Here is a 22,768-nt window from a genome sequence, read left to right as displayed (position 1 = left end):
CCATTAGTACAAATACGGCTTATCTACTCTGCATCAAAGACCAATGCCCTAACTTCAATCGACTGCCTCTTAGGTGCCGTTGCGGGGCTAGTTGTGTCCACGAAGGCAGAATGCGGGGTTAACCTGGCTCTATCCTCGCTCGAATCAAAGCACTTGATAAGCGTCACCTCCTCCGGGGTCTGGTCTGACAAATAGTACCAGCGATGACCCGGGTTATACTTCACAGCGAAGGTCGCTCCCTCACGGTCGGGGTAGATGTGGCGCGTCGAGACCAAGTCGTGGTCGACGTTGAGCGAGAAGTAATCAGCGACTGCAAGCGGATTGTGGGCGACAGGGTGCCCGATAGGACGCCAAACATTGATGAGGCGAACCCGCGACTTGAGCAGGCGGTCAGCCTCGTCGGGGAGGTGGTAGCGCACACGGTTCACACTAGCTGCAAACGTCTGGTCGATATGCACTCGTTGCTGTCGAGGTAGTGAGCCTTTGTCCCCAGAGGAGTACGCATAACCTACCACTGGGCCACGGATGTCAGGATCAGCCCCAGGAGTGGTGTCGTAGTTGCGCCTTGGTGTCGTATCAGCAAGCGCGCCAAATTGACGAGCACTACTGCACATACCTGATCGTATGGTCGAAGATGAATACCCTCTTCGCCCCTGTCTCCCTCTTCAGAAGCTCTTCCACCTCCTTGTAGTAGTGCGTCTCGATCGCTTTATCGTCTAAGAAATCCTTCTCTTGACTGACATGCTTGACGAACTGGAACCCCGTCTTGTCGAGGGAGACCGTGTCCTCCTGGCCACGGACATCATGGATGACAACTTCGCGGGGATCGGTAGTAATGTTCGTGCGGGGTACTTCAGGGGGTACCTTGTAGACGATGTTGAAAGGTGGCTCTCCGTCAAGGGTCTCCTTGCCCAAGTAGTTGAGCGTGGTTTGGACGTCGTGAGGAGCGATAACTGCTGCTGTGGCCATTGGATTTCGGTCGCTTGCTGTGCTTATTGTGCTTGGTGTGTCTCACCCTTCCACGCTCCTGGACTTATATGCATCGTTCCAACGGTCGCTTAGTCAGGTGAGCGAAGATGTCATATTCTGCGGAAATGGCGAGTGAACCTCTCATAGGCACATCTTTAGAACAACTTGAACATCTAAGACCTAGTGATCACTAAACTTGAGATACGGTTAGTCAGACGCCAGAGCGTGTAAGCAGCGCCGATTGTGAGGGGCTACTCGCGCTTACGGTACGTCGGTAGTTGGGGTTACTCACTTACTCATGATGCAAACACCGATGGCCGGGTATTGGTGAGCAGACAACGTACAATCGTTATGGCGTATACATTCAGTTCAATTCGATGAATTCTGGAACACTTTCTTGGTGATCACTGATCAGAAGGTGCTTCGGCGGCTGTAAGTCGATTACTCACGTAGTAAAGTGAGACTGTTCTCGAGTGATCTCCACGCCAGATGAATGAGCAAAAGACAATGCACTGGGCTTCTGTGCGCGTACAGTTGCCGCTTGAATATTCACAGAGGTCACGCATGCGAGGCGTACTGTCTCAAGCACGAACTTCTCCAATGTCAAGTATTCCGTCGCCTCCATTCGCTAAACAAACGGTCAGATAATTTTAAAATGAAGAGATACTCAACGGACCTTTTGAATCGCGTCTACGATCTGCGCATAATCGACCCAGCCAGCTCCAACCTTCTCGACAAAGGAAATATTCACGATCACCCGCTGCTTGGACTCTCTCTCCGGTGCATTGACGCCGATGATGACGAATAATACCAGATCTTTTACCGATACTATCTTCCTTCTCGTTGGAAGCGTCACATCCACCTCGAATCCACCCGCCAGCAATATGAGCTTCGGCAAGTCCACCACCACACGCACCTCTACCGCCGATCCGCCTGCCAGCTCAAACGCCTGCACGGCAACGCGATCTATAAGATCATCGACAGAAAAAAAGGCGGCACCATCAGCCTGAACGAGCTGGGTAATGGATTTAGTGAGATGGCCGTAGTGCACTGAGTGCTCGACATCGTCTGATATACCGGCGCGTTCCAGGAATAGGGGAGAGAGATGAAGGTATATCGATAAGGAGATTTGCTGTGACCGTGGTCGCCCCCAACAATCCGAACCGACTTGTGCAGCAAGTTGGAGGGTATCCACGAACACCTTATCCATGTTCATGCTGAAATTGTGGCGTTATTAGCAGGTCGCCGATCGGCCGATATGATTCCAAGACACGAATCAGCCTGCCCTAAACCGTTAGGGGATACTAAGAAGCCTTAACCTCAAATTTCGACGTTTCGAACGGTTATTGGGACACTTTACATGCGTGCTAACAAACACCAACACAATGCTGAAAACTCCCAACGAAGCGCTATCCAGCGCTGCTATCTAGAAAGAGCCACATTCATACGGGGCGTCATTGCACAGCACGAACTGGGAAACCTACATCATCCACGATTCGTGCTAGACGCAAGTCCTGCCAATGCAGAACCATTCGTCTCCGATCTTCTTGCAGCTACATTGTCTGGCAACAAGCCTCGCGACGGGGACTGATGGACATGAACTGCCGGTACAGATCCATTCACCACCGATCTTGTGGCATGAGCAGCCTCGCGCCTGGAGATCTGCCATGGTGGCGGGGGCTGGAGAAGGAGCCGCTTGGGCAAAAGCCGTGAGGGCGAGGATGATAGAGATGATAGATAGTCTGTAGTTCATGTCTCTAGATTGGGGGATTCTGGAGGTGACTGGTTGGACTGGAGCAATGAGCAAACGCTTAAATACGTTATGGAATAGCTTGACCCGTTCTCCAATGCCGATGGACCGACAGAATCCATCATGCGCACCTTTGGAGAAAACAAGACAATGTGGAGGCTAGGGACAATGAATACATAGGCTTACTTAGTTCGCCGGGTGAAGTATGCTGGCCTTCTACGTATGTTTCCATGCGGTAAAGGTGATAGGTTACAGGACGGGGGCATGCTCTCATCTCCTTGGAGCCCGTTGGTGGGCAAAGGCACATGGTACCGACATAGCATAGATTCGAGAGGCCATGCTGTGGGAAGGGTTTAGACGGCCTAGCTGCAGAGCGACCTCTACGGTAGGACGATGCCGTCGTGGCTTTCGGAGTTAATTCCACGACCTAAATGGAAGAAGCGTCCGCTCTGCTGAACGGGGGAAACCTATCAGGTATTTGAATCAATCAAGGTTCCAGCGCGACGAGACCACTCATTGTTGCCGTAATTTTGTCCTATCTACCGAGGATGGGAGAACCATATGGCCAATATGATGGGAACTACCCTGAGGGGCAGGATCGTGCGCCCAACGTTATCTGGTCGGTCAAGAAGCGCGCCGCGACGAGAGGCATCTCCAAAACGACAGGATCGGGCTCACGGTTTCACACCCGCGCTTGGTCTTTCCGTGCGCATGCACAAGTCTGTTACGGCCATATCCGACATGCGACAGTCACACCTGACCATTGAATTCAATCAAAACGATGGATATGTCCCGAAGGTATGATCGAATAAACAATGCATTATCGCAACAGCACGCGGTGAGCGTGCCTGGCCGTGTAGTAGATTATGGTGGTACTCCGCAGCAGCGACAATGCGACGAAGAAGTAAAGGCCCAGCAAGTCCGGATATGTCCTCCTGGAAGTCATAGCGTCAGAACTCTCCCTGGGACAACCCCATCACACGAGCAGGAGTACATACCCCTCATTTTTTCGGCGTTGTTTTACTCGAAGGTGTGTTGGGAGGTGAAGCAGACGGTGCAGCTGCGGCGGGTTCTTCGAAACCTTCCATCCAATTGACTTCTTCGCCTGAACCACCCATCCCAACGAAACGCCTGTTGAATCTACCCAGACGTCCGGTCGTCGCGCCCTCTTCTTCAATACTCTGCTCATCCATCCATACACCAGTGTTCCACATCGGGTTACTCGTCGTGTCGCGCGTCAAGCGAAGCAGTGACCGGGGAGAAGTGGTCCAATGAATGAATGACGAGCCGTCCGACCGTATCACTTGTTGGGGGAATTTGGGGACCATTGGGTTTGGTAGGACAGGGGGACGACGTTTCCAGACATGTGTGCGCCCATACGGCGACGACGAAACAGAGCGAGATTGGAGATGTCCCGCAGTAGAGGAAATGCGAGTGACAGTCCGACAAAACATAGCGAATTCGGGAGAAAAGCGCAATGGCGTTTGACGCTCGACCTCCACTTGAGATCACGTGGACAAGAAGCTCCTGAGGAGTCAGGGATCTAGCTTGAATTTATAATTTGGGAGATAGCATCTAGTCCAGGCGAAGAAGATATTCGAAGTATACACGTCTAATTCCCTCGTATCTTATGATTTATGTTACTCGGATATCGTGATTACTCGCTCCCAGCAAACGGGTAGTCAATATATCCTTTACCACTGGCATCACCAGGAATATAAAATGTAGACGTATCCCACGCGTTTTGTGTCAAGTTCTTCTTCCAGCGTTGTACCAAGTCAGGCTGCCGATACGAGATTATGGTTAGTACATCAAGCTCTACACGACTTGAGACGGGCGACGCACATTAGAAAGGAATAGTTTCCCTGAAGCAATGATGTCCCCCTTCTCTTCTGCCACCTTCAAGGCGAGCTCCCTGGTGTAGCCTCCTGCACTAATGAATGGTCGAGGTGCCCATATCTTCCGAAGAAAGTCGTTCTCCTCATACTCGGGAACCTCTGATTCTGCCTTCACAGTGCCATCGGCTATCCGAGGCTCGACGGCGTGGATGTATGCCAAACCCGGAAAGCGTTGGCGAATTTGGGTGACCAGATGCGAGAATGTAGGCTTGGGGTCTTCCATGCGCATGTTCTGGAATTTGCCCCACGGGCTGATCCTTATCGCAGTCCTATCCGGACCCACTTCCTTCGTAACGGCCTCCAATATCTCCAAGGCAAATCTCGTCCTCCCCTCCACCCCTCCGCCGTATTCGTCGGTTCGCTTGTTCGTAACATCTTGAAGGAACTGGTCAACTAAGTAGCCGTTTGCACCATGGACTTCAACGCCGTCGAAGCCAGCCCTGTTGACGGCGTTTGAAGCGGCTTTGGTAAACTTTTCTACGTACGACTTGATCTCCGGAACGCTCAGAGGGCGAGGAACAACCGATTTCAGTGGGATGTCAGATGCAGAGACGTATGGAAGGCCTTCCGCCGCCAAGATATCTGGGTTGCCCGCTCGACCAAGCGCCCACAGTTGAAGATAGATATACGATCCTTGGGCGTGAACAGCGTCTGTGATCTAAGTATGTGTCGATGAGGAAGTCTATCGCTCGATGAAACTAGGACGCACCTGCTTCCATGCTTCAATCTGCTCGTCGGACCAGATGCCTGGGACATTATCGTACCCTCCCGCTTCTGGCGATATGAAGGTTCCCTCAGTGATAAGAAGTGTACCTCCTGCGCTGCCCCGTTGTCTGTAATATTCGCGAACGACAGGGACGATCGGCGTATGTGCTTTCGTCGCTCGATATCGGGTCAGCGGGCAGAGGGCGATGCGATGCTGGAGGTTCACGCGTCCCACTTGGATGGGGCTAAAGAGGGCTGGGGTCGAAGCTGACATACGGGGGGCAAAGAGGTATGCTAGAAGGCAGATTGCGAACGGGAGCAAGTATCTGAGTAGCCAACATCGCTCGGTCATCCTCGCTTTTATACCGGCATTACCGAAAGTCTTCTATGACAGGTGAGATATTCAATGATGAATCATTCTGGATTCTGGTAAAGGTCTCTCTATAAAGGAACTTTGACCGAGGGCAGTGTGAGTCTGCACCATTTTACCGGTGTGCCACCGTGTGATGGTCGAAATAAACAGTCAGCAAACAGTCAGCAACCTTGGGATTGCGCCATGACGCCTGTATAGTCGCGGGGATTAAAATCTGGAAAGTTATCGACATCCATGGAGACAACACAGAGTACAGAGGTACAGAGTGCTGAGGATTTGGTCAACCCGATGGAGGATGGATTCCTGCCTGGAAAATTATGACATTGCCACAAAGTCTGTGTGACCTATTTTTCAAGTACTTGGATGGTATGTTTACCGCCAGATAACTGGATATGGTCTCCGTTGAAGGGGGTTTCTTTGCCATCGACAAGCAGTGCACCGCCGATAATTGGTGAGCGAAACGCCCCGCTTGTTCCCAATGGTGTCTCCAAGTCAATTTCGAAGACCTTGCCCCCCTCGTTCACTGTCCTCCAACTCGCCGAATAAGCCCCGAGAGGTGTCTCGAACTGGCCTTCAGCTGCGTTTAACCCACTAAGATGAGGCGCGACCTCCCATGTTGCTCCTTGAGGCGAAGTGACTGTCAATCCCAGAACATAGAATGTTAACGCTGACGTAGGCCCTGCAGACCACCCATGGGCATGTGAGACATAGGCTGGGTCGCTGTTGTAGCCCCGATCGCCCCGATACCTACATAAACCGAAATAAGCAACCCGTACGTCGAGGTGATGGACGATGAATACCCTATGCTACCGTCGGAATTATATCCCTCAAGAAGAGTTGACTGCACGCTCAGATTTGTGTAGAGCATGTACCCCCACTCCCTTCGAAGTAGATCCATAGCGAGATCGTCATTACCAGCGATGAAGTGCGCTTGCAACTAACTCAACGATGGGTATGGGTCTGCAATAACCGAACCTATATTGGAGGCTCACCTCGAATCCGCCAATAAACGGGGAGATTGTATTTGGGAGTTCCGGGGCAATCGAACCAATACTGTTCCAATTCTTGGTCAGACCTTGACTGATGCTCTTGTCTTGCTCTGGCGTGTTAGTCACGTTGAATATCACAGCAAGCGAGTTGGCGTCTTGTGGACAAAGTGTCGTTGTCTGATTGTCTTTGTACATCCCAGCAGTTGGGAGCCAGAAGACATCGTTGAATCTCGTCTTGATACTTGTCGCGTTCGCGGCGTAGGCAGTAGACAGGCTTCTGTCGTTCAGGTGTGATGCGAGTTCCGATGCCGTCACAAGGACCTATACTGAATGTTAGCTTGAACAGGTGCAGAAAGGGAAGGACTTACTCTATATAAAAGGGCATTTCCAGCAGCATTGATGCCTCCACCTCCGAGTCTTGCCCAATCTCGAAGTCCAGTAACATTCATCAGCCCAATCCTCCGATCAACCTTCCCTTCCAAGAACGCGACGGCCTTTGTATAATTTGACCAGATAGTTCGTAGCCATTCCACATCACCCGAATATAAGAAGTAATTATCTGTGCTAGAATTCATTCCATTGATCGGGCTTCTGAGGAGTCGTACTCACGTGTACCAATGAGTGTCCACGCATGGTATGTATCGGAGCCTTGTTGGCTTAATGGCGGTCCGGATTCGGGAAGTGCACCGGTAGTCGGGTTGATCGCGGCGAACATAGTCGACAGCGCGTTGCGGGTGGGAATGAGGTCGTTGGTGGAGACAAATTGGCTGGGTACAGCAATTCCCATATCACCTATAGTGGGTTAGTGTCAGTTCGGGAATCCATTGCGATAGTTTTACCTGGCCAGACCGCTCTGACAACGAAATTTGTTTATCAGTAAAGGCACATAGATGAACTTCGCGAAGCGACTTACCGATCGCGTTTCGCACCGTCAACGATGATCGGCCCGCTGACACCCAGAGTGGCATTATTGAACCATGCTATGCGAGGAGTAAGGTAAGTCCCAATGGAGGACACAGGATGAGACTAACTTCCAGCGGGGGCAAAGGGAACTTTCCGCCCAGTATTCAATGGGACAGTATTCGTTTGGATAGTATAAGCCCCGGCATACCAAACTATCGAAAGTGAGTGGACTGAAATTCGGGCGACGTTCGAGACGAACCTTTGGTCAAGAAATCCTTGTCCTTAAAGACAGGGTCGGTAGCAAAGAAGTAGCCCGAATAACTTCGGAGATTCGCAACATGAGGCATGAATGAAATAGCGCAAGTGACATTAGATATCGTCAGGTCGTCATCGTCATTGTTGACAATTGTCAGATATCGAAATCCACCTCGAAGACTCGCGGCGGGTTGCTGCCAGAGCCCTCTTCTAGGCGAAGTGACCCGGAGTACACCATCAAACGTTGTATTCGCAGAAGGAAAGGATGAGTCGTCTGAAGCGTTGCGACGAATGAACAATGGGGATTCAGTGAAGGAGAGGGCAACCGAAGATGAAGACGAGATCTGCTCGAAGTTAATGGAGATTAAGCCGCCGACCTGCGAAGGTGTAGCCACGCATTAACAAGGCCCATTGCATCGAGGTAGTTGAAACAAGAACGCACCTCGACGCCAAAATCAAGGGTGAGCGCACTTGACCCCATGAGCGTTGCACTACCACTACCACCGACTATACGACCTGCATTCTTAACATTGCCGTCCACTTCATGTATCGCAAAAGGGAATACCACTTTCGAGGTTGGGGCGAAGTTGAATTTATCCCATGGTCCTGCTGGGGCCAATGCAACGACTGAAAGAGGCAAAAGTACGACCATCGACGCCAAGGCCCGCAACATTGAAAATACAATGAGACAAAGTCATACTGCTACCAGCTCCTTCATATATGGCGAGTGTCCGCGTCAAAGAAGCAGCGACATCAGACATTCAAACCGGGCCGGCTGGAACGGTCTGCTGAGCGCTGAGCTGGCCTCAACGCACCTCATGACATATGTGGCGAGTGATTCGGTGGTCTCGAAAGTAGCCACGATGGTGTCGGCGGTCCTGCTGAAGGCGGTGGTGGTGGCGGCGATACAAACTGCTGCATGCACACGGAAGCCCCCCGCTCCACTGATCCTCGGGAACAAAGCGTACCACTTTATACAAGACCGAGCAAGACCGTCGACCTAATGTTACAAGACTCTTGCTGTATTGGACGTCCATCTAGACCACATCCGTACCGAGGAAGACTACGATGGAAGGTTGAACAAAGTGGCGTACGCCAGCAGGAGAATGACTTAAGCTCTCGAGCAAGGGGATTCGTCGCTCGCCCGAGTACTGGTCGTTTTTCTTGTGCCAATTTTCAAACTTCCGATGAACATGATTGCTGTCCTTGCTCGAATTTCTCTGGCTGGAAGACATGCCGGGAGACGTTCGGGGTTTTTTGTACGTCAAGCCTCATAGCTTTCAGGTGCCTGCTAAAATATGTTCTGCAGTTATCTTCCTCCTCTTCGCTTACCAGCCGATTGAGGATCTGCCGAGAGCGTTGGAGCGCCTTTACGCCTTGGAGTCCACAGAATTTCATTCATTCTATGCCGGACCGCCTGGTGTCGCCGTGTAAGCACTGAGATATGTAGGCGTAATGGTCCCTCGTGGCATATGAGGAACGATCCTGATGGATATTTCTGAGAGGTAAGATGCGCTTTTGGGGAATTTGTTTATCACGTATCATTCGAAGTAGAAACATGTCCCACATTAGTAGCTGCACGGAAGTAATATGTGCCTACACCATAAGGACATACCTAGACCTTCACTCTACCAGAGAGACGTGAAGCGGCATCTGAGTTCCTTCACTTCGTCGCCCTTTAACCACGGGCAGCATGAATAAGGCTGGAAGTCTTAGTATCTCCACTCCCTCGGGCAACGAAACTTGGAACTTCTCGATCATCTCTACTAAGAGAACTTGCAGCTCTATGAGGCTGAGGGGAAATACGGGCAGCTCGCATCAGAGTTAGATCGCCCGTGGAAGAGGACGTGACCCACGCGAATTGCCATCCAATGCATCCTCGAACGCCGCCAGCTATCATTGTAACGAGTCGATGGCGAGATGAAATGAGTATGTTGAGTGGAACGATGATCTGAGTTCGCTTACAGAACGTCATCCTATCACGACTCGTCGGTGAGACACTAGGAGATGTAAATAGGGGAAGGGGAACGTACAAATTCGCGTAAACTCCAACCGAAGTTTGTTTCTCCTTAGACATCTCGAGAAACCTTTGAGGGTTCCATACCCCTGCATCATCCCCCCAGACGGATGAAACTCTATTGTACCCGCTCACAGATATCACGAAGTCCTGCCCCCTTTTCACAGACAGTTCCTTGACGATTCGTCCGTCAGCGGCAACTACGGGTAAGGCCAAAGGGATTGTATCATCTCGCTCTGCCGTGCGATTCAAAGTAGGAAGAATGGGGTGCAGACGCATGGCCTCCTGAAGACAATGAATGGCGTGAATCGCTTCGGCGTTAGTCGTAAAATATAGAGCACCTTAATCACGGCATTTGTGAATGGCAGAGATTCTAGGTCCGCAGTGGTGAAGGTTGTATTGGCTGGAATCTGTGTTCTGAGTGCCCGAATTTCATCCCTCAATCTCTTTTGGTCATCCGGATGTTTTGCGAGCTCGTATAGCATCCAGCTGAGCGTAAAGGCGACGGTATCGTGCCCAGCCAAGATAATCGTCCTGATCAAGCGATAACAAGGTCAACTTGCAATGAAAGTACGCATCAACCAAGACGAGCTCACCCCATCTGCGACAAGACTTCATCTTCGTCAAGTTGACGTTTAGGGTCTTCGGAGGCGTTGGCCCGAACTGATACCCAACACGAATGAAAACAGCATAGATAATTCGTTGCGAACAACGCACCCAAAACATTCATCAAATCACGTTTAGGTTTAACCTCCGGGAAAGTATCCATCTTCGAGGCATTATGTGTGATCAATTGCTTGGCGACGCTCCGGCACACGTTCCTGAATTGTCGGAAGCGACGATACTCTTTTGTTGGCATATACTCAACGAGCTGGAGGATGGGTAGCGGGATGTAGCGCCACAAAGCCTTGAACAGGATGTCCCAGTTCGGGCGAGAGGGGAGGGTATCGCAACTGCATTGAGGGTAGTGGAGAGACCATCAGAACATTGAAGCCACATAGAGGGAATATTGGACGTACAAGAGGTTGTCCAGACACATGCGTAGCTCGTTCTGTGCATTGTCTAAAGCACCGAATTGGTAATTAAACGCCGCTGGGTGGAGGCTTCATGTATATCTCAGTTTGAAGGGGGACATTAGACGTACCGCCCCCAATGGCATCTAGAGCGGTCCGAGCCAACCAAGGAGTCACATTGATCTTGTTGTCGCCACTCTGGATCTGATCTTTCCATGCGCTAGTCATCTAGAAAGCGTTAGCAATAATCACTCCGCAACTAAATAAACAAGGACTTACGCGTGAAGCAACACCTTGGAATAGTGGGAGAAAGCCTCGCAACTCTAGAGTTCTGAATGCAGGATTCATAACTTTCCGGTGACGTTTGTGCACGTCGCCTGATTGTATTTGGTTCGAGTGGTTAGTCCAATGATTGTGGCAAAGTCGTACCTGAAGCCCAAACAATACCTCTTCCCATCACATTCCGGGTTGATTGTGTGTGGTCGACACGTTTCCCGTAACGATAGCCTGAGGTGTGAACAATATGTTGGACGACCCGAGGGTCTGCTGTGAAGAAGCTTTGTCGCTGCGAGACCATCAATCTCCCGACTATCGGCGATCAGAGTCCCGCACACACCCCATAGCAAGAACTGATGCGGAATGTGGCCCCGTATTCACATATCCAGGCATACTCCAGGTCCCCGACCTGCTCTTGCCTAAGCAGGAGATGTTCGTTCCCTGCGAATCGAGCGGTCCGTCAAATTGCGAAGGAAGGAGGCTGAGCTAAAGTTTTACCAAGTAGCCACGACAGTGTCGGCGGTCCTTTCAGGCGTCTCATGAACAGATTTCTACGGCGGTTCACGAGGACGGCTGTGATACAGAGTGTCGCAGCGACGAACGGATAGAGAAGGAATCCCATTCCTTCCTTTGACTCTCCGAAAGCCTGCCACATTATATACAGAGGCTCACGCCAAGATTAAATCAACTGAACCGAGTTGAGTGTGCCCACCTATTATTACTGTAACACCCTTGCCGTAGTAGACGGTATTATTGGCGTCAATCAGCGCGGCGCAGATGGAATGGTCAAATAAGGTGCATTTGTCAGACCAGGTGGGCTGTTTAAGCTTCTGAGACATCAGCTTCTCACTTGCTGCTCGCTCGTTGCTGGCGTCCGAGCATATATCAGTGTTCGAATTACGTCTCAGTCCGAAGGGGGCTGATCAGGAGCTTTCAGGAGCTTTTAGGAGTTAGTCAGGAGGATGGACAGGGTGGACTCTTCGGCGGTACTCACTCGATTTCCAAATATTAGGTTCCTTCTAGGAGTCCCATGGAACTCCGTGTATTCGAGACGTGTGCAGCCGTAGTTTACTTCACTTCCTTCGCCGAACGAGTCAGGATCTGCTGAGAGCGTTGGTGATATCGGAGCCGTCGGTTTTAGGTGAAGGCACGGCTGAACCTAGTGTTATTGTTGGACATTCCATGCGACCAACCAATTATCAGGCAAGGCTCTGAAATCTTCAAGCTCACCATGTCTATGCACTCTCACGCAAGCAAATTTGACGGCTTCCCGTCGATACGGCCCTAATCCCTAGCTTCCTTACGCCTTGGAATCCACAGAACTTCATCTACTTGATGCCAAAGAAGGCTTCGACGCACCGGTGTCCTTCTTTGCGGGCTGATCCGAAGGTCAATGTAATATATTGTCTGCAGCATCTGGGGTACAGCGCGTTTGCGGACCGCGTTCCACGCGTTTATGGGACCAAATTGGAGATGCGAGCAGCAGAACATGAATTTGTTCCAGAAAGGTCAGTCCAAAATTCGTCCCATATCACCGATCTAACTTCCTAGAACATCAGGGATGAGGACCTCCACGAACGAGACACTCACGCGTTCAGTAACTTGAACGAAACTGTACAAGTAGAGTACGGGGAAATGTCTGGGCGTTTGGGGCCCGAGACTGATAAGATCAGATAAAGAAGGGAAAAATGACGCATATATTCGGTCAGTTACGGTTGTGGAGGTCGAGGTCGGGCAGGATGGGACGAATTGATCTGCCAGAGTTTCGCCACCCCTGGGAGAGTGTTGCCCTGTGAAATCTGCTGACCGATTGTAAGGCTTCCTTCAGCCGTATTTAAACCCCCAGACTGAGGGCCCTGCTCTCTGCCATCGACCACCATGACCTCTGTCATCGATCCCAAGACCATAGGAAAGCCAGTGCGGCAGCGGCGACATATCAGAACCCTGACCGGTGTGTTTCGGCCATTGATTGGGTACCTCTACGATGCTGACGATGTCGCGATTTAGGATATACACCCGAGACTGATGCATCTGGAAAGGAGAAATGGCCAAGGGGCGACGAGACGGTCTGGAAGACCAACATGAGAGGCGTCGATGCAGGTACGTCGTTGTCGTCGTTGATCAGGGGCGGAGAAGGGGCTCCGCGTTGAGCGCCCAATGCCGCCATGCGCGCCCATTCACGCTAAATCTTATCTATAGACGTTGGCGACATCACCAAGTCTGTCGTGAACCATGTTCAGACTTCTCTTGCACGTCAAGCATACAATCTCGGTCTGTAGACAACGTCTATCGCGTTGAGGCTTGTACCTGACTGTCAAGGCCTTTAGACAACCTCGGTGCATACCAGGCCGCTGCTCTGTCCGTTCGGGACAACATGCTTGTCAACTGGAACGAAACCCAGCTCCACTATACGCGCAAGGCTCCCAAGAGGGCGTATTATTTATCTCTGGAATTCCTCATGGGCAGAACCCTTGACAATGCTGTACGTATCCTGCCCTGAAATCACGACTACTAAAGCTGATAATTGTCTGCAGCTACTCAATCTCGACTTGAAGAGTCAATACAAAGATGGTATCAATCAACTGGGATTCTCCTTGGAGGACCTCCTCGAGGAAGAACGTGATGCCGCTCTTGGTAATGGTGGTCTTGGCCGATTGGCGGCTTGCTACCTTGATTCTTCCGCATCCCAAGATTTGCCCGTTTGGGGATACGGTATGGCGATCGCTTCTGCGAGTGTCAAACTGCTGCTTATGTCTCTGTCGGTTAGGTTTACGATACAAATATGGTATCTTCCAGCAGTTGATCTCGCCTGAGGGCAACCAACTCGAAGCGCCTGACCCATGGTTGGACAACCAAAACCCCTGGGAGGTATGTTTCCATGTGTTGAGTGGAAACAACGCGCATATATCTGAACGTTTTACGCGTTTAGTTGCCTCGAATTGATGTCAACTACGAAGTTCGTTTCTACGGCCAGTCCGAACGACTTTCAGAAGGCCATGGGCGTGCGTTGTGGACGGGAGGCCAGGAAGTGTTGGCTGTCGCATACGACGTCATGATTCCTGGCTGCAACACCAGGAACACCAACAACTTGAGGCTATGGGAGAGTAAGCCCAAGCGAGGATTCGATCTGAACTCCTTCAATGGTATGTTGGTAGATATAGGCATGTCTTTGAATACTAATGAGGATATGTTGTTTAGCTGGAAATTACGAGGGCGCAGTCGAATCTTCAAACAGTGCTGCAGCCATCACCTCCGTCTTGTATCCGAACGATCATACTACATGTACGCGTTGCTTGAAGCCTGATTTGCCGATTTGCTCACACTGAACATAGTCGGAAAAGAGCTTCGTCTCAAGCAGCAATACTTCTGGACTGCTGCTTCTCTTGCCGACATCATTCGTCGCTTTAAGAACCTTGGCAAGTCGATCAACGAGTTCCCCGACTGTGCGTAATCTTGAGATTCCCTCTGACCTTCCCCCTGACGTGTACAATAGATGTGGCCATCCAACTGAATGACGTGTGTTGTCCTGCTAATTTGAAACATTGAAGATATTGATGTCAAGGAATGCTCAGACGCACCCAACCCTTGCTATTCCCGAGCTCATGCGTATCCTCATTGACGAAGAGGACCTCGACTGGAATTTCGCTTGGCAAATTGTCACTAACGTATTCTTCTTCACTAACCATACCGTGTTGCCGGTGGGTCACTCGCGCTTGAATGCCAGAAGCAATCTTGATAAAACGTCCTTTGTTATAGGAAGCGTTAGAGAAATGGCCGGTTCCGTTGATGGAGCACATTCTACCCAGGTGAGGACGTTTCATCTTTCGGGCATATTGTATATATTAACGAAATCTTCTGCAACCAAGGCACATGCAAATCATCTATGATATTGTAAGTTCTGAATCATCCTGAATCATTGGCTTGATGACCGACCATATCTTTCACGTAGAACATGTAAGTGATATGTTGATCCTGCCTTAGAAAGCAGTGTCTAACACCAACACCTTCGCCGCTAGGATCTTCCTGCAAGGTTGGTTATATCGGCAGAAATCCCTAACGCTTTGACCAATCTTTCATTCAGCCGTCGAGAAGAAGTTCCCCGGCGACCGCGAAAGACTTGCTAGAATGTCTTTGATAGAAGGTAAAGCTACCTCGCATTCGATCCTACGCTTTTAACAATCTTTCATCAGAGGGTTTCCCTAAGCAGGTCCGCATGGCTAACTTAGCTTGCATCGGTTCGTAACACTTTCGGTCACCAGTATTTGCGTTAGCCTGACATCTCGATTATAGGTAGCAGAAGAATCAATGGTGTTGCGGAGGTAATTATATTCGTTATTTCTCCGTTGCTCCGTATTAACTGGTGTACACCCAAGCTTCACAGTAAGCTTGTGCAAACTACGATTCTCAAGGACTTCGTAGAGTTCTTCGGTGTCAGCAAGTGCGTCCTGCTTTGTTTGCTTTGTTGAAGTATGCGGGCTGACATGTTTTCTAGGTTCGGCAATGTGACCAACGGAAGTACGTATATGTTCGCCTCATCATATCACAGATATTGAGCATCCTTCATAGTCACCCCGAGACGTTGGCTCGACCAGGTCAGCAGCATTCGTGTATCTCTATAACTGCCCGCTAACATGGTTGTAGTGTAACCCAGAATTGAGCAAGCTCATTTCGTCGACCCTCAAGATCGACAAGAGTGTCTGGCTCAAGGATTTGTACAAACTCAAGGATCTCGTTAAATATGCTGCAGACAAAGGCTTCCGAGCGGAATGGGCCGCAATCAAGCAGCGCAACAAGGAGAGATTGGCTCACCACATCGAGACGACTCTTGGCTTCACAGTTAACACCAATGCCATGTTCGATGTACAAATCAAGGTATGTCGGTTAGATTCCAACCCTACTTACAATGCTTGACAATTGTTGGCTACTAGCGTCTCCATGAATACAAGGTGGGCGACGGGCAGTGTTATTTTCCCTGTAGCTACGAGGCTGATGCCTTTCATAGCGTCAAACATTGAACATCCTCGGTGTTATTCACGTAAATTTCCCCCGCCTCGTCCATCCTATGGATCCTGATGTCTGCCGTTCAGAGATACCTCGAGCTGAAGGCCTTGACCCCTGCACTAAGGAAGAAGGTCAACCCCAAGGTCGTATTCTTCGCTGGAAAAGCTGCGCCTGCTTGTGAGTAGCGGCTTTGTGTAGTACCTTTCGTTACTGACTTGGATTCTATCATATCAGACTACATCGCGAAACTGGTATGGTCCATTCATAAGTTTACCTCCACTCGAACTCATAGTTTTCAAGACAATTCGCCTCATCGTTAACGTTGCTCGCGTTATCAATGCTGACCCAGAGACCAAAGGTAGTGCAAGCCGTGTCCCGGGATGCGTTTCCCCTATTAACTCCAACTCCTATCAGATTACTTGTCTCTTTACTTCTTGCCCGATTATTCCGTATCGCTGGCTGAAGTACTCATCCCGGCGTCTGATATCAGCCAGCATATTTCTACAGCTGGTACTGAGGCCTCTGGAACATCCAACATGAAGTTCTGTCTCAACGGCGGTTTGCTTGTGGGTACCGTCGGTACGTTTGTTCCTTTGTTTGTTGCGATTACCTACTTATACTGGTCCCAAGACGGTGCAAACATCGAAATCGCTGAAGAGGTACATATTCTGGCATTTCGCAGATGTATTACTCACTTTCTAAATGTTGTAGGTTGGAGAGGAAAATGTTTGTGAGTAACTTAGTTGCTTCACGGTGGTCTTTTAGTTTGACATCACGATATGTAGTCTTCTTTGGCCATCTTACTCCTGCCGTCGAAGACCTTCGCTACCAGCATATGTACCATCCTGTCCCTGTTGATGAGGCCTGCCCACCCCTTGCCAACGTTCTCAACCAGATTTCTGGCGGCCTCTTTGGAGACGGTGGTGTGTATGAACCGTAAGTCCATTTCCCCGACCCACGTTCCTTCTTCATCTTGACCTCCTTCACATTTAGCCTTGTCAACACCATCAGGCAAGGTGATTACTACCTCGTAACAGACGACTTCGACTCCTGTGAGCTTCATTACGCTCGAACCAATGAAAAGACCACTAATCGTTATCGTCTATAGACATTCGAGCTCTTGCCATGGTTGACGAGGCTTACTTGGATCGCGATGAATGGGTTAAAAAGTCTATCTGCACAACTGCCAATGTACGTGCCGTTTCAACACGTTGAGCTTCGTTTCCTGACTTGTTCGATAGATGGGCAAGTTCAGTTCCGACAGAGCCATCATGGATTACGCCCAAGAGTATTGGAACCTGGAGCCAATTCCCGTTGGAAAGGATTAACCTCTTCGACATGCACATAAGTAAACTCTCGCAAAATATAACTGTACATGTAGTATATCGTGTTGTAGAGCAACTTCCGAATAGCAAGCGAGAATTATATGCGACATATCCTTGGGAGTTGATATGTGTGTGCATTATATAGGCCGCCGATACATGTGCATAGAGTAAAGCGAAGCGTTTTATCCGAAGGAGAAAGGAAGCGTATGGGACATGTATATGTTAATGATGAAGCACGGGTTGCATATGATGGCAAAGCACGCCGCGTAAAGGCCGTTTGGAACAGCGTACGAAAATAGAGAGTGTGAACGAAAAGCCGAATGCATAACTAAAGCGTCAGCTGAAACCAATGTCATATCCAACTAGATGATAACGGGTATATCAACACCACCAATCAGATCCACCAACTCCTCAAACCTATATCACTACTGCTCTGTCTATGATGGAGCAGCTTGCACGGGGCTGACCTCCGCTGTTCGCTCTGGAAGATACGCCAAGTTCAGCCGCCACGTAAATAACAGAACGGCGGTGAAGTTACCTTCCGAGTTAACATCAGCACGTTCCTCGTCCAATGCCTCAGCCACAAGGGGCACATCAGTCTCTGGCACATCAGCCATCACCTCCTTGACGGAGACTTGTGTAACATCTGATAGGTACGAGGATTAGGATGGAATGAACAGAGGACTATTTGGATGATCTACCTTCTGTATCGGCGCCATCATCTTCACCATCGACCGGCTCCTCCGGCGCGGCAGGCGCAGCTCCATTACCATTTGGGTGTGTCTCAGTGCTCTTGTCCTCTGTCTCATCCGTTGCCTCGGTGACCTCCTGAGATTCTGACGGTTCGCTTTCAACCTTCGAGTGTGCCACTTCGGAGAGTGTTGCCGCTTCGCTGGAGCTGAGGGCGATCTGCGGTCCGGGAGTCTCGCCGGCAAGCACTACTGCTTCAGGAGCTGGGGGTAGGCTGCTCGAGGCATCGACTTCCTCCTCAGCAGGCAGTTCGTGTATCGAACGTTCGCTAGCCTTATCAGTTTGGGTGTGTATAGGCTCGAGTGATGCCCTCCCATCTTCAACGTTCGAGTCGGCTTCAACGATGGGTACGTCTGGTAAGTCGGTCGAGGAAGATGAAATTTCTGGCTCTGAGGGAGAAACCGCGGACGAATCGATAGGTACAGCCTCGGGAGTGATTGCCTCAGAACTTGAGACATCTTCTGTCCGAGGTAATTCAGGAGTGGTTTCTTCAGTTGGTACCGACGCCTCAGGTTCTTGGGCGAGCTCTGCTGGCGCAAGTTCAACGAAGGGCTCAGGCTGCGGCGTGGCAGGTGCAAGATCGACTACAGGCTCTGGAATACCAACAACCTCAGGCTCCTTTGCCGAGGTCTCTGTCTGCTGGACTGATGCCACCTCTTCTGGCTCTTCTGTAGACTCAGCCTCGATGATTGGCTCTGCAACCGAGGCCACAGGCGCCGCGGCAACATGTTCAGATGACGCCTCACGGGGAAGTTCCTCCACAGGTTCGTCTTCGACAATTGGTTCCTCGACCTTGGTGGGTTCAGCGATCGTCGGCTCTGGGGTGTCCACCGACTGGGAGATGGCTTCAATGGGGGCTTCGGTGAGTTCGATAGTTGCAGGGACGAGGGGTTCAGGAGCAACGACGGCTTGTGAGTCTTCCTTGGTAGGTACAGGCTCGATGGTCTCAGACGGCACAGGAACTTCGACGGGGGCAGGGGCATCCGCGGTGGCTTCCGCTACGACTAGAATCTCACTAGCGGGAATTGGATCAGCATCCACAGAGAGTACGGGCTCAGGAGCCGGGGTGGCAGCCTCAGGAACCTCATCAGGTTTGGCTGGCTCGCCCGCTGCAGCCACAGCTGCGGCTCCGGATGCTAGAGCAGCAGCAGCGACCAACGAAGCGCCCGCCGCAACACCTTTGCCACCATCAAGCGATTTCCGCGAGTCTAAGGACTTCTTAGGCTTAGGCGAAGGTACTCTAATCTTCGGGGCTTCGGCAACCTTCTTCGCTTCAACCTTCTCGATAGTCTTGATCTTCTCGGTCTCCTCGGGTTCCTCAGCCAATATCTCGCCCATCTCGCCGACTTGCGGGCTCTTCGCGGACTTCTTGCCCCGGCTACTCTTAGCCTTCGTGGGGGACGACACGCTGTCTATACTTTGACGGGAGTTCGATCGGCTGGACGTGAAGATGCTGAATCGTTTACGTGTAGCGGAGAAAGTACCGGAGAAATCCGACTTGAATGAAGGTCGGGGAGACGAAGCACGAGGCTTAGCAGACTCGGTAACTTCAGGTTGAGTTGGTATAGCCGGTGCGGGAGGTTTCACAAACGCCTGCTCCAAAACGAGCCACTCGACCCGTTTATCGTTAGCAACCAAGCCTGGAACTGACGCTTTTAGTTTGCAAAGAACGAAAGTAGGCCAATCAGAGGAAATAGGGTCTAGCAACGCGTCGCTCCAGAAGTCAACGAACGCTTCGTCGACCTGGATAATCGACGCGGCCTTCGAGCGTGAGACCACCTTCACCTCCGCCGATTGAGGAGTAGGTCGGATTTCAAGAGATCTTCGGCCACGGCCGGGGTTTGGACTAATTCTCGATTTCTTGCTTGCCTTCTTAGGAGTGGTGACTTCGACGTCCTTGTCCAAAAACGCCAAAGAAAGAGGTGCAATGTCAGTCGACAACTGGAACCCAGCGGAAGAGAATTCTGCCCAATCAGGAACTTTGGACGGGGATGTAGGCTCATCTGTGACGGCACGATTGTGTACGTTGGGAGGGTTGGGGGCAGTCTTGGTCTGCTGGTTCCTTTCGGCGGCACCAAGAGAGATAGAGCGCTTGCGGGATCCAGGGAGGAGAGAATCAACCAAGGGTACATAGTCCTTATCGACTGGGATGAGGGACAACAATCGAATGGTGTCCTCAGCGAAGATCTGGTTTAGTTGAGGCGCCGTCACGCTTTCCGTCATCGCTGCCTTCTTGAGTATCTCCCAAAGACTTTGCTGTTCTCCAGGGGCATCCGCATCGGCATCCGCCTTGAAAGCTTCAACAAGCAAGACGAGTGGGTGGAATGAGGATCTCGCGATATCGGGCGTAGGCGTCTGGGTTTCGATGCGAACGAACAGTGAGTTGAAGCTGCGAGTGGAGAAACGAGGGCGGGGGAGTAGGTCACCGTCAGCGGGTGTCTTGCTAAAGGGGTATCGCTCAACAAGTTCGGTAAGACGCGTTGGCATACGAAGGCTGCGGTTTTCATCCCTATACGAATCTCAATATATATATCACCCGGAAAGAATGGTCAACTATACCTGATGTACGCCAAGAAGAGATGCTCTAGGATGCGGCCTGACCGTTCCCAACGGGCATAGAATGATGCCCAGTCATCAGTAGCCTCCACTCTCGGTATGCTAACCAACCACAGGCCAAACAGCTTCGAAAGTTTGCTTCCGGAGGTGCTGTTCGCCTCGGTGTGCGCAGCCAGAGATGTCATTATTTCGAGTGTGGATTTCAGGGCATCTAAGTGGGCCTTTGGTAGCAAAGGTACGAGTTGATCAGAGAACGCGCCGGGAGGGTACTTGGATGCCCGTTCAGCTTGCAAGAAGTCCTTGTACCAGGCTTCATTCTTGCCGAAGGCTTGTCCTTCAAGCTTCAGGTGGCGCAACCCCCAGCGCAGTACGGCCGCAACGTCGTGCGGGGAACGGGTAAATTGAATTTCGGACTCGAACGCGGATTGAGGAGACGATGAGGTTGAAAGGAGCGTGTTTTTGGAGGCATTGGGAGATAAAGAATGTATGAAGAGGGATATGAGTCTCCGTTGAACGTCAGGCGAAGCCGAATACCAATGCGGATGCATGATTCCAAGGGTTTCGAGGCCTGTAATCAGCCAAAACAATAAGGAGGTGAGAATATAGATTCTTCTGGCATGACCGACGTACCCCGAGCAGTAATTGCTTGACTAGAAGCGCGAACTAAAGTAATGCTTTCCTGGGGGGTCAACCTTCGTTCCCCAATAACGCTCTCTGAGAGCAAAATCTGAGCATCGGGGTCCGCGTCGAAAACCGAGCCCATAGGACGGGAGTTAGACTCGTCCTTGGGTGTAGAAGATAGATTCAGGGACAGCTGGAGAAAGTCGCCATGTTTCTGAGCAGAAGGCGAAGTGGGAGAAGTAACTGTTGGGGTGTTGGACTTTGCCTTGAAAAGACTGAACCCGAGGTCTCTCTCCTTTTCCTTCTCTTTGCCATGGCCGTTTTCAGAGAATATGGCGGCCGTCGGTGACACATTCGGCGACACAGCCTCAAACTTCCCCTCCAGCAACGACGACTCGGAAGCGCGACCGTTGGACTCCTCCTTCTCGTCCTTCTTGCGACCAAAAACCTTGGACAAGAAAGAGGGCATCGCGATTTCGAGAAGATGGTGGTTTGGCGTCAACTATTAAACTTGAATTTCGTCAATAGTCTTTCCAAGGAACGGCGCCCTGGAACTCACAAGCCAAAGTCTATGATATGGAGGACTTGAACGAATTTGAAGTGGATGTGACAGGTTCAACCATACCGTGTGGGAAAATTCGCCAAGCACAGAGCAATCATACTATGGGGTCGTGAGAAAATTCCGTGCAGTCTCGTCGTACCACTAAATCCACCTGAACTGCTGCCTCCGTTGTGGCTTCCAGTGCGCGAATCAATCGGTTTCCATTGAAAGCTAGGCTGACATTCACTCACCAGATAAGGCACGGCAGCTAAACTTAACATTTCATTAATGTCGATGTCCAGACTTAGGCCTCACGTAACTAAGCCACGAACTTCATATTGTCGTTGAGCCTGGTTCTGCACTTCTGTGTGCGCAACATGGACGTTATCCCGTCAAAATCTCTGTAGCTCACTGCTCTGATAATGCGCAACGACGACGACGACGACGACAGACGATATCCGGTCATCCTCCGGGTCATCCGTGTACATTGCAAGTTAGTCTCTCAGTACTATCTAAGTGCCATCAAGTATGGCCAATACTTATACCGTGGGTCCACCCGTTGACGTATTTTTCCCATGGGAAGTGCTCGATTCTTTGCGCAATGGGTGCGAATGTTTGCGTGGATGACCACACAGAAATCCTTCCATGACACCTGGCAAGCCTCGAGTGTCGGTGCACTTCTACCATTTCATGGACTCTAGCTTCTCTCATTGCAGAAGACTTCAGCTAGCGTTACGATCGCACTTCAATCGAAGGGGTTGAAGGCGACCCGCAAGTGTCCGCTCGGAATCCGTTATTTTGAAGACACTACAAGCATGAGACGATG

General features: G+C 50.7%; 8 protein-coding genes across 8 annotated transcripts; 1 reads left to right on the top strand and 7 right to left on the bottom strand.

The window, feature by feature from the left end:
- Positions 1-23: 23 nt before the first annotated feature.
- On the bottom strand, positions 24-969 carry PC9H_011752 (uncharacterized protein; the record flags this gene model as incomplete). The annotated part of the gene is made up of 3 exons (XM_036781234.1): positions 24-464; positions 513-564; positions 617-969. The coding sequence occupies 3 exons, from the start codon at positions 967-969 to the stop codon at positions 24-26; spliced, it is 846 nt and encodes a 281-aa protein (XP_036627089.1).
- Positions 970-1,414: 445 nt separating this feature from the next.
- Positions 1,415-2,185, bottom strand: PC9H_011751 (uncharacterized protein; the record flags this gene model as incomplete). Its single annotated transcript, XM_036781233.1, has 2 exons — positions 1,415-1,597; positions 1,646-2,185. The coding sequence occupies 2 exons, from the start codon at positions 2,183-2,185 to the stop codon at positions 1,415-1,417; spliced, it is 723 nt and encodes a 240-aa protein (XP_036627088.1).
- A 1,535-nt stretch (positions 2,186-3,720) lies between these two features.
- PC9H_011750 (uncharacterized protein) lies at positions 3,721-4,173 on the bottom strand (the record flags this gene model as incomplete). Its single annotated transcript, XM_036781232.1, has 1 exon — positions 3,721-4,173. One exon carries the CDS (start codon positions 4,171-4,173, stop codon positions 3,721-3,723), a length of 453 nt encoding a protein of 150 aa, XP_036627087.1.
- A 203-nt stretch (positions 4,174-4,376) lies between these two features.
- Positions 4,377-5,596, bottom strand: PC9H_011749 (uncharacterized protein; the record flags this gene model as incomplete). Its single annotated transcript, XM_036781231.1, has 3 exons — positions 4,377-4,502; positions 4,565-5,275; positions 5,327-5,596. The coding sequence occupies 3 exons, from the start codon at positions 5,594-5,596 to the stop codon at positions 4,377-4,379; spliced, it is 1,107 nt and encodes a 368-aa protein (XP_036627086.1).
- Positions 5,597-6,039: 443 nt separating this feature from the next.
- PC9H_011748 (uncharacterized protein) lies at positions 6,040-8,515 on the bottom strand (the record flags this gene model as incomplete). Its single annotated transcript, XM_036781230.1, has 10 exons — positions 6,040-6,442; positions 6,496-6,632; positions 6,688-7,005; positions 7,053-7,243; positions 7,294-7,476; positions 7,524-7,537; positions 7,598-7,664; positions 7,716-7,799; positions 7,847-8,219; positions 8,285-8,515. The coding sequence occupies 10 exons, from the start codon at positions 8,513-8,515 to the stop codon at positions 6,040-6,042; spliced, it is 2,001 nt and encodes a 666-aa protein (XP_036627085.1).
- A 1,306-nt stretch (positions 8,516-9,821) lies between these two features.
- PC9H_011747 (uncharacterized protein) lies at positions 9,822-11,220 on the bottom strand (the record flags this gene model as incomplete). Its single annotated transcript, XM_036781229.1, has 8 exons — positions 9,822-9,842; positions 9,947-10,144; positions 10,201-10,393; positions 10,456-10,522; positions 10,577-10,812; positions 10,879-10,951; positions 11,004-11,100; positions 11,152-11,220. The coding sequence occupies 8 exons, from the start codon at positions 11,218-11,220 to the stop codon at positions 9,822-9,824; spliced, it is 954 nt and encodes a 317-aa protein (XP_036627084.1).
- A 1,806-nt stretch (positions 11,221-13,026) lies between these two features.
- GPH1 (Non-essential glycogen phosphorylase) lies at positions 13,027-17,477 on the top strand (the record flags this gene model as incomplete). The annotated part of the gene is made up of 32 exons (XM_036781228.1): positions 13,027-13,099; positions 13,156-13,248; positions 13,348-13,419; positions 13,476-13,630; positions 13,683-13,860; positions 13,916-14,016; positions 14,078-14,291; positions 14,347-14,430; positions 14,481-14,591; positions 14,642-14,664; positions 14,721-14,846; positions 14,905-14,954; positions 15,015-15,039; positions 15,130-15,178; positions 15,230-15,289; positions 15,339-15,383; positions 15,439-15,467; positions 15,522-15,586; positions 15,641-15,663; positions 15,715-15,740; positions 15,790-16,020; positions 16,077-16,094; positions 16,151-16,183; positions 16,236-16,326; positions 16,442-16,507; positions 16,564-16,728; positions 16,780-16,808; positions 16,861-16,879; positions 16,935-17,085; positions 17,143-17,201; positions 17,258-17,340; positions 17,391-17,477. The coding sequence occupies 32 exons, from the start codon at positions 13,027-13,029 to the stop codon at positions 17,475-17,477; spliced, it is 2,634 nt and encodes an 877-aa protein (XP_036627083.1).
- A 434-nt stretch (positions 17,478-17,911) lies between these two features.
- PC9H_011745 (uncharacterized protein) lies at positions 17,912-21,870 on the bottom strand (the record flags this gene model as incomplete). Its single annotated transcript, XM_036781227.1, has 5 exons — positions 17,912-17,955; positions 18,013-18,120; positions 18,176-20,733; positions 20,784-21,348; positions 21,411-21,870. The coding sequence occupies 5 exons, from the start codon at positions 21,868-21,870 to the stop codon at positions 17,912-17,914; spliced, it is 3,735 nt and encodes a 1,244-aa protein (XP_036627082.1).
- Between the last annotated feature and the right edge of the window lie 898 nt (positions 21,871-22,768).

This window comes from Pleurotus ostreatus, assembly GCF_014466165.1.
Source record: "Pleurotus ostreatus strain PC9 chromosome Unknown scaffold_9, whole genome shotgun sequence".
Lineage (NCBI taxonomy): Eukaryota > Fungi > Basidiomycota > Agaricomycetes > Agaricales > Pleurotaceae > Pleurotus > Pleurotus ostreatus.
The sequence above is the reverse complement of the archived record's forward strand: the minus strand, read 5'-3'. Positions and strand labels throughout refer to the sequence as shown.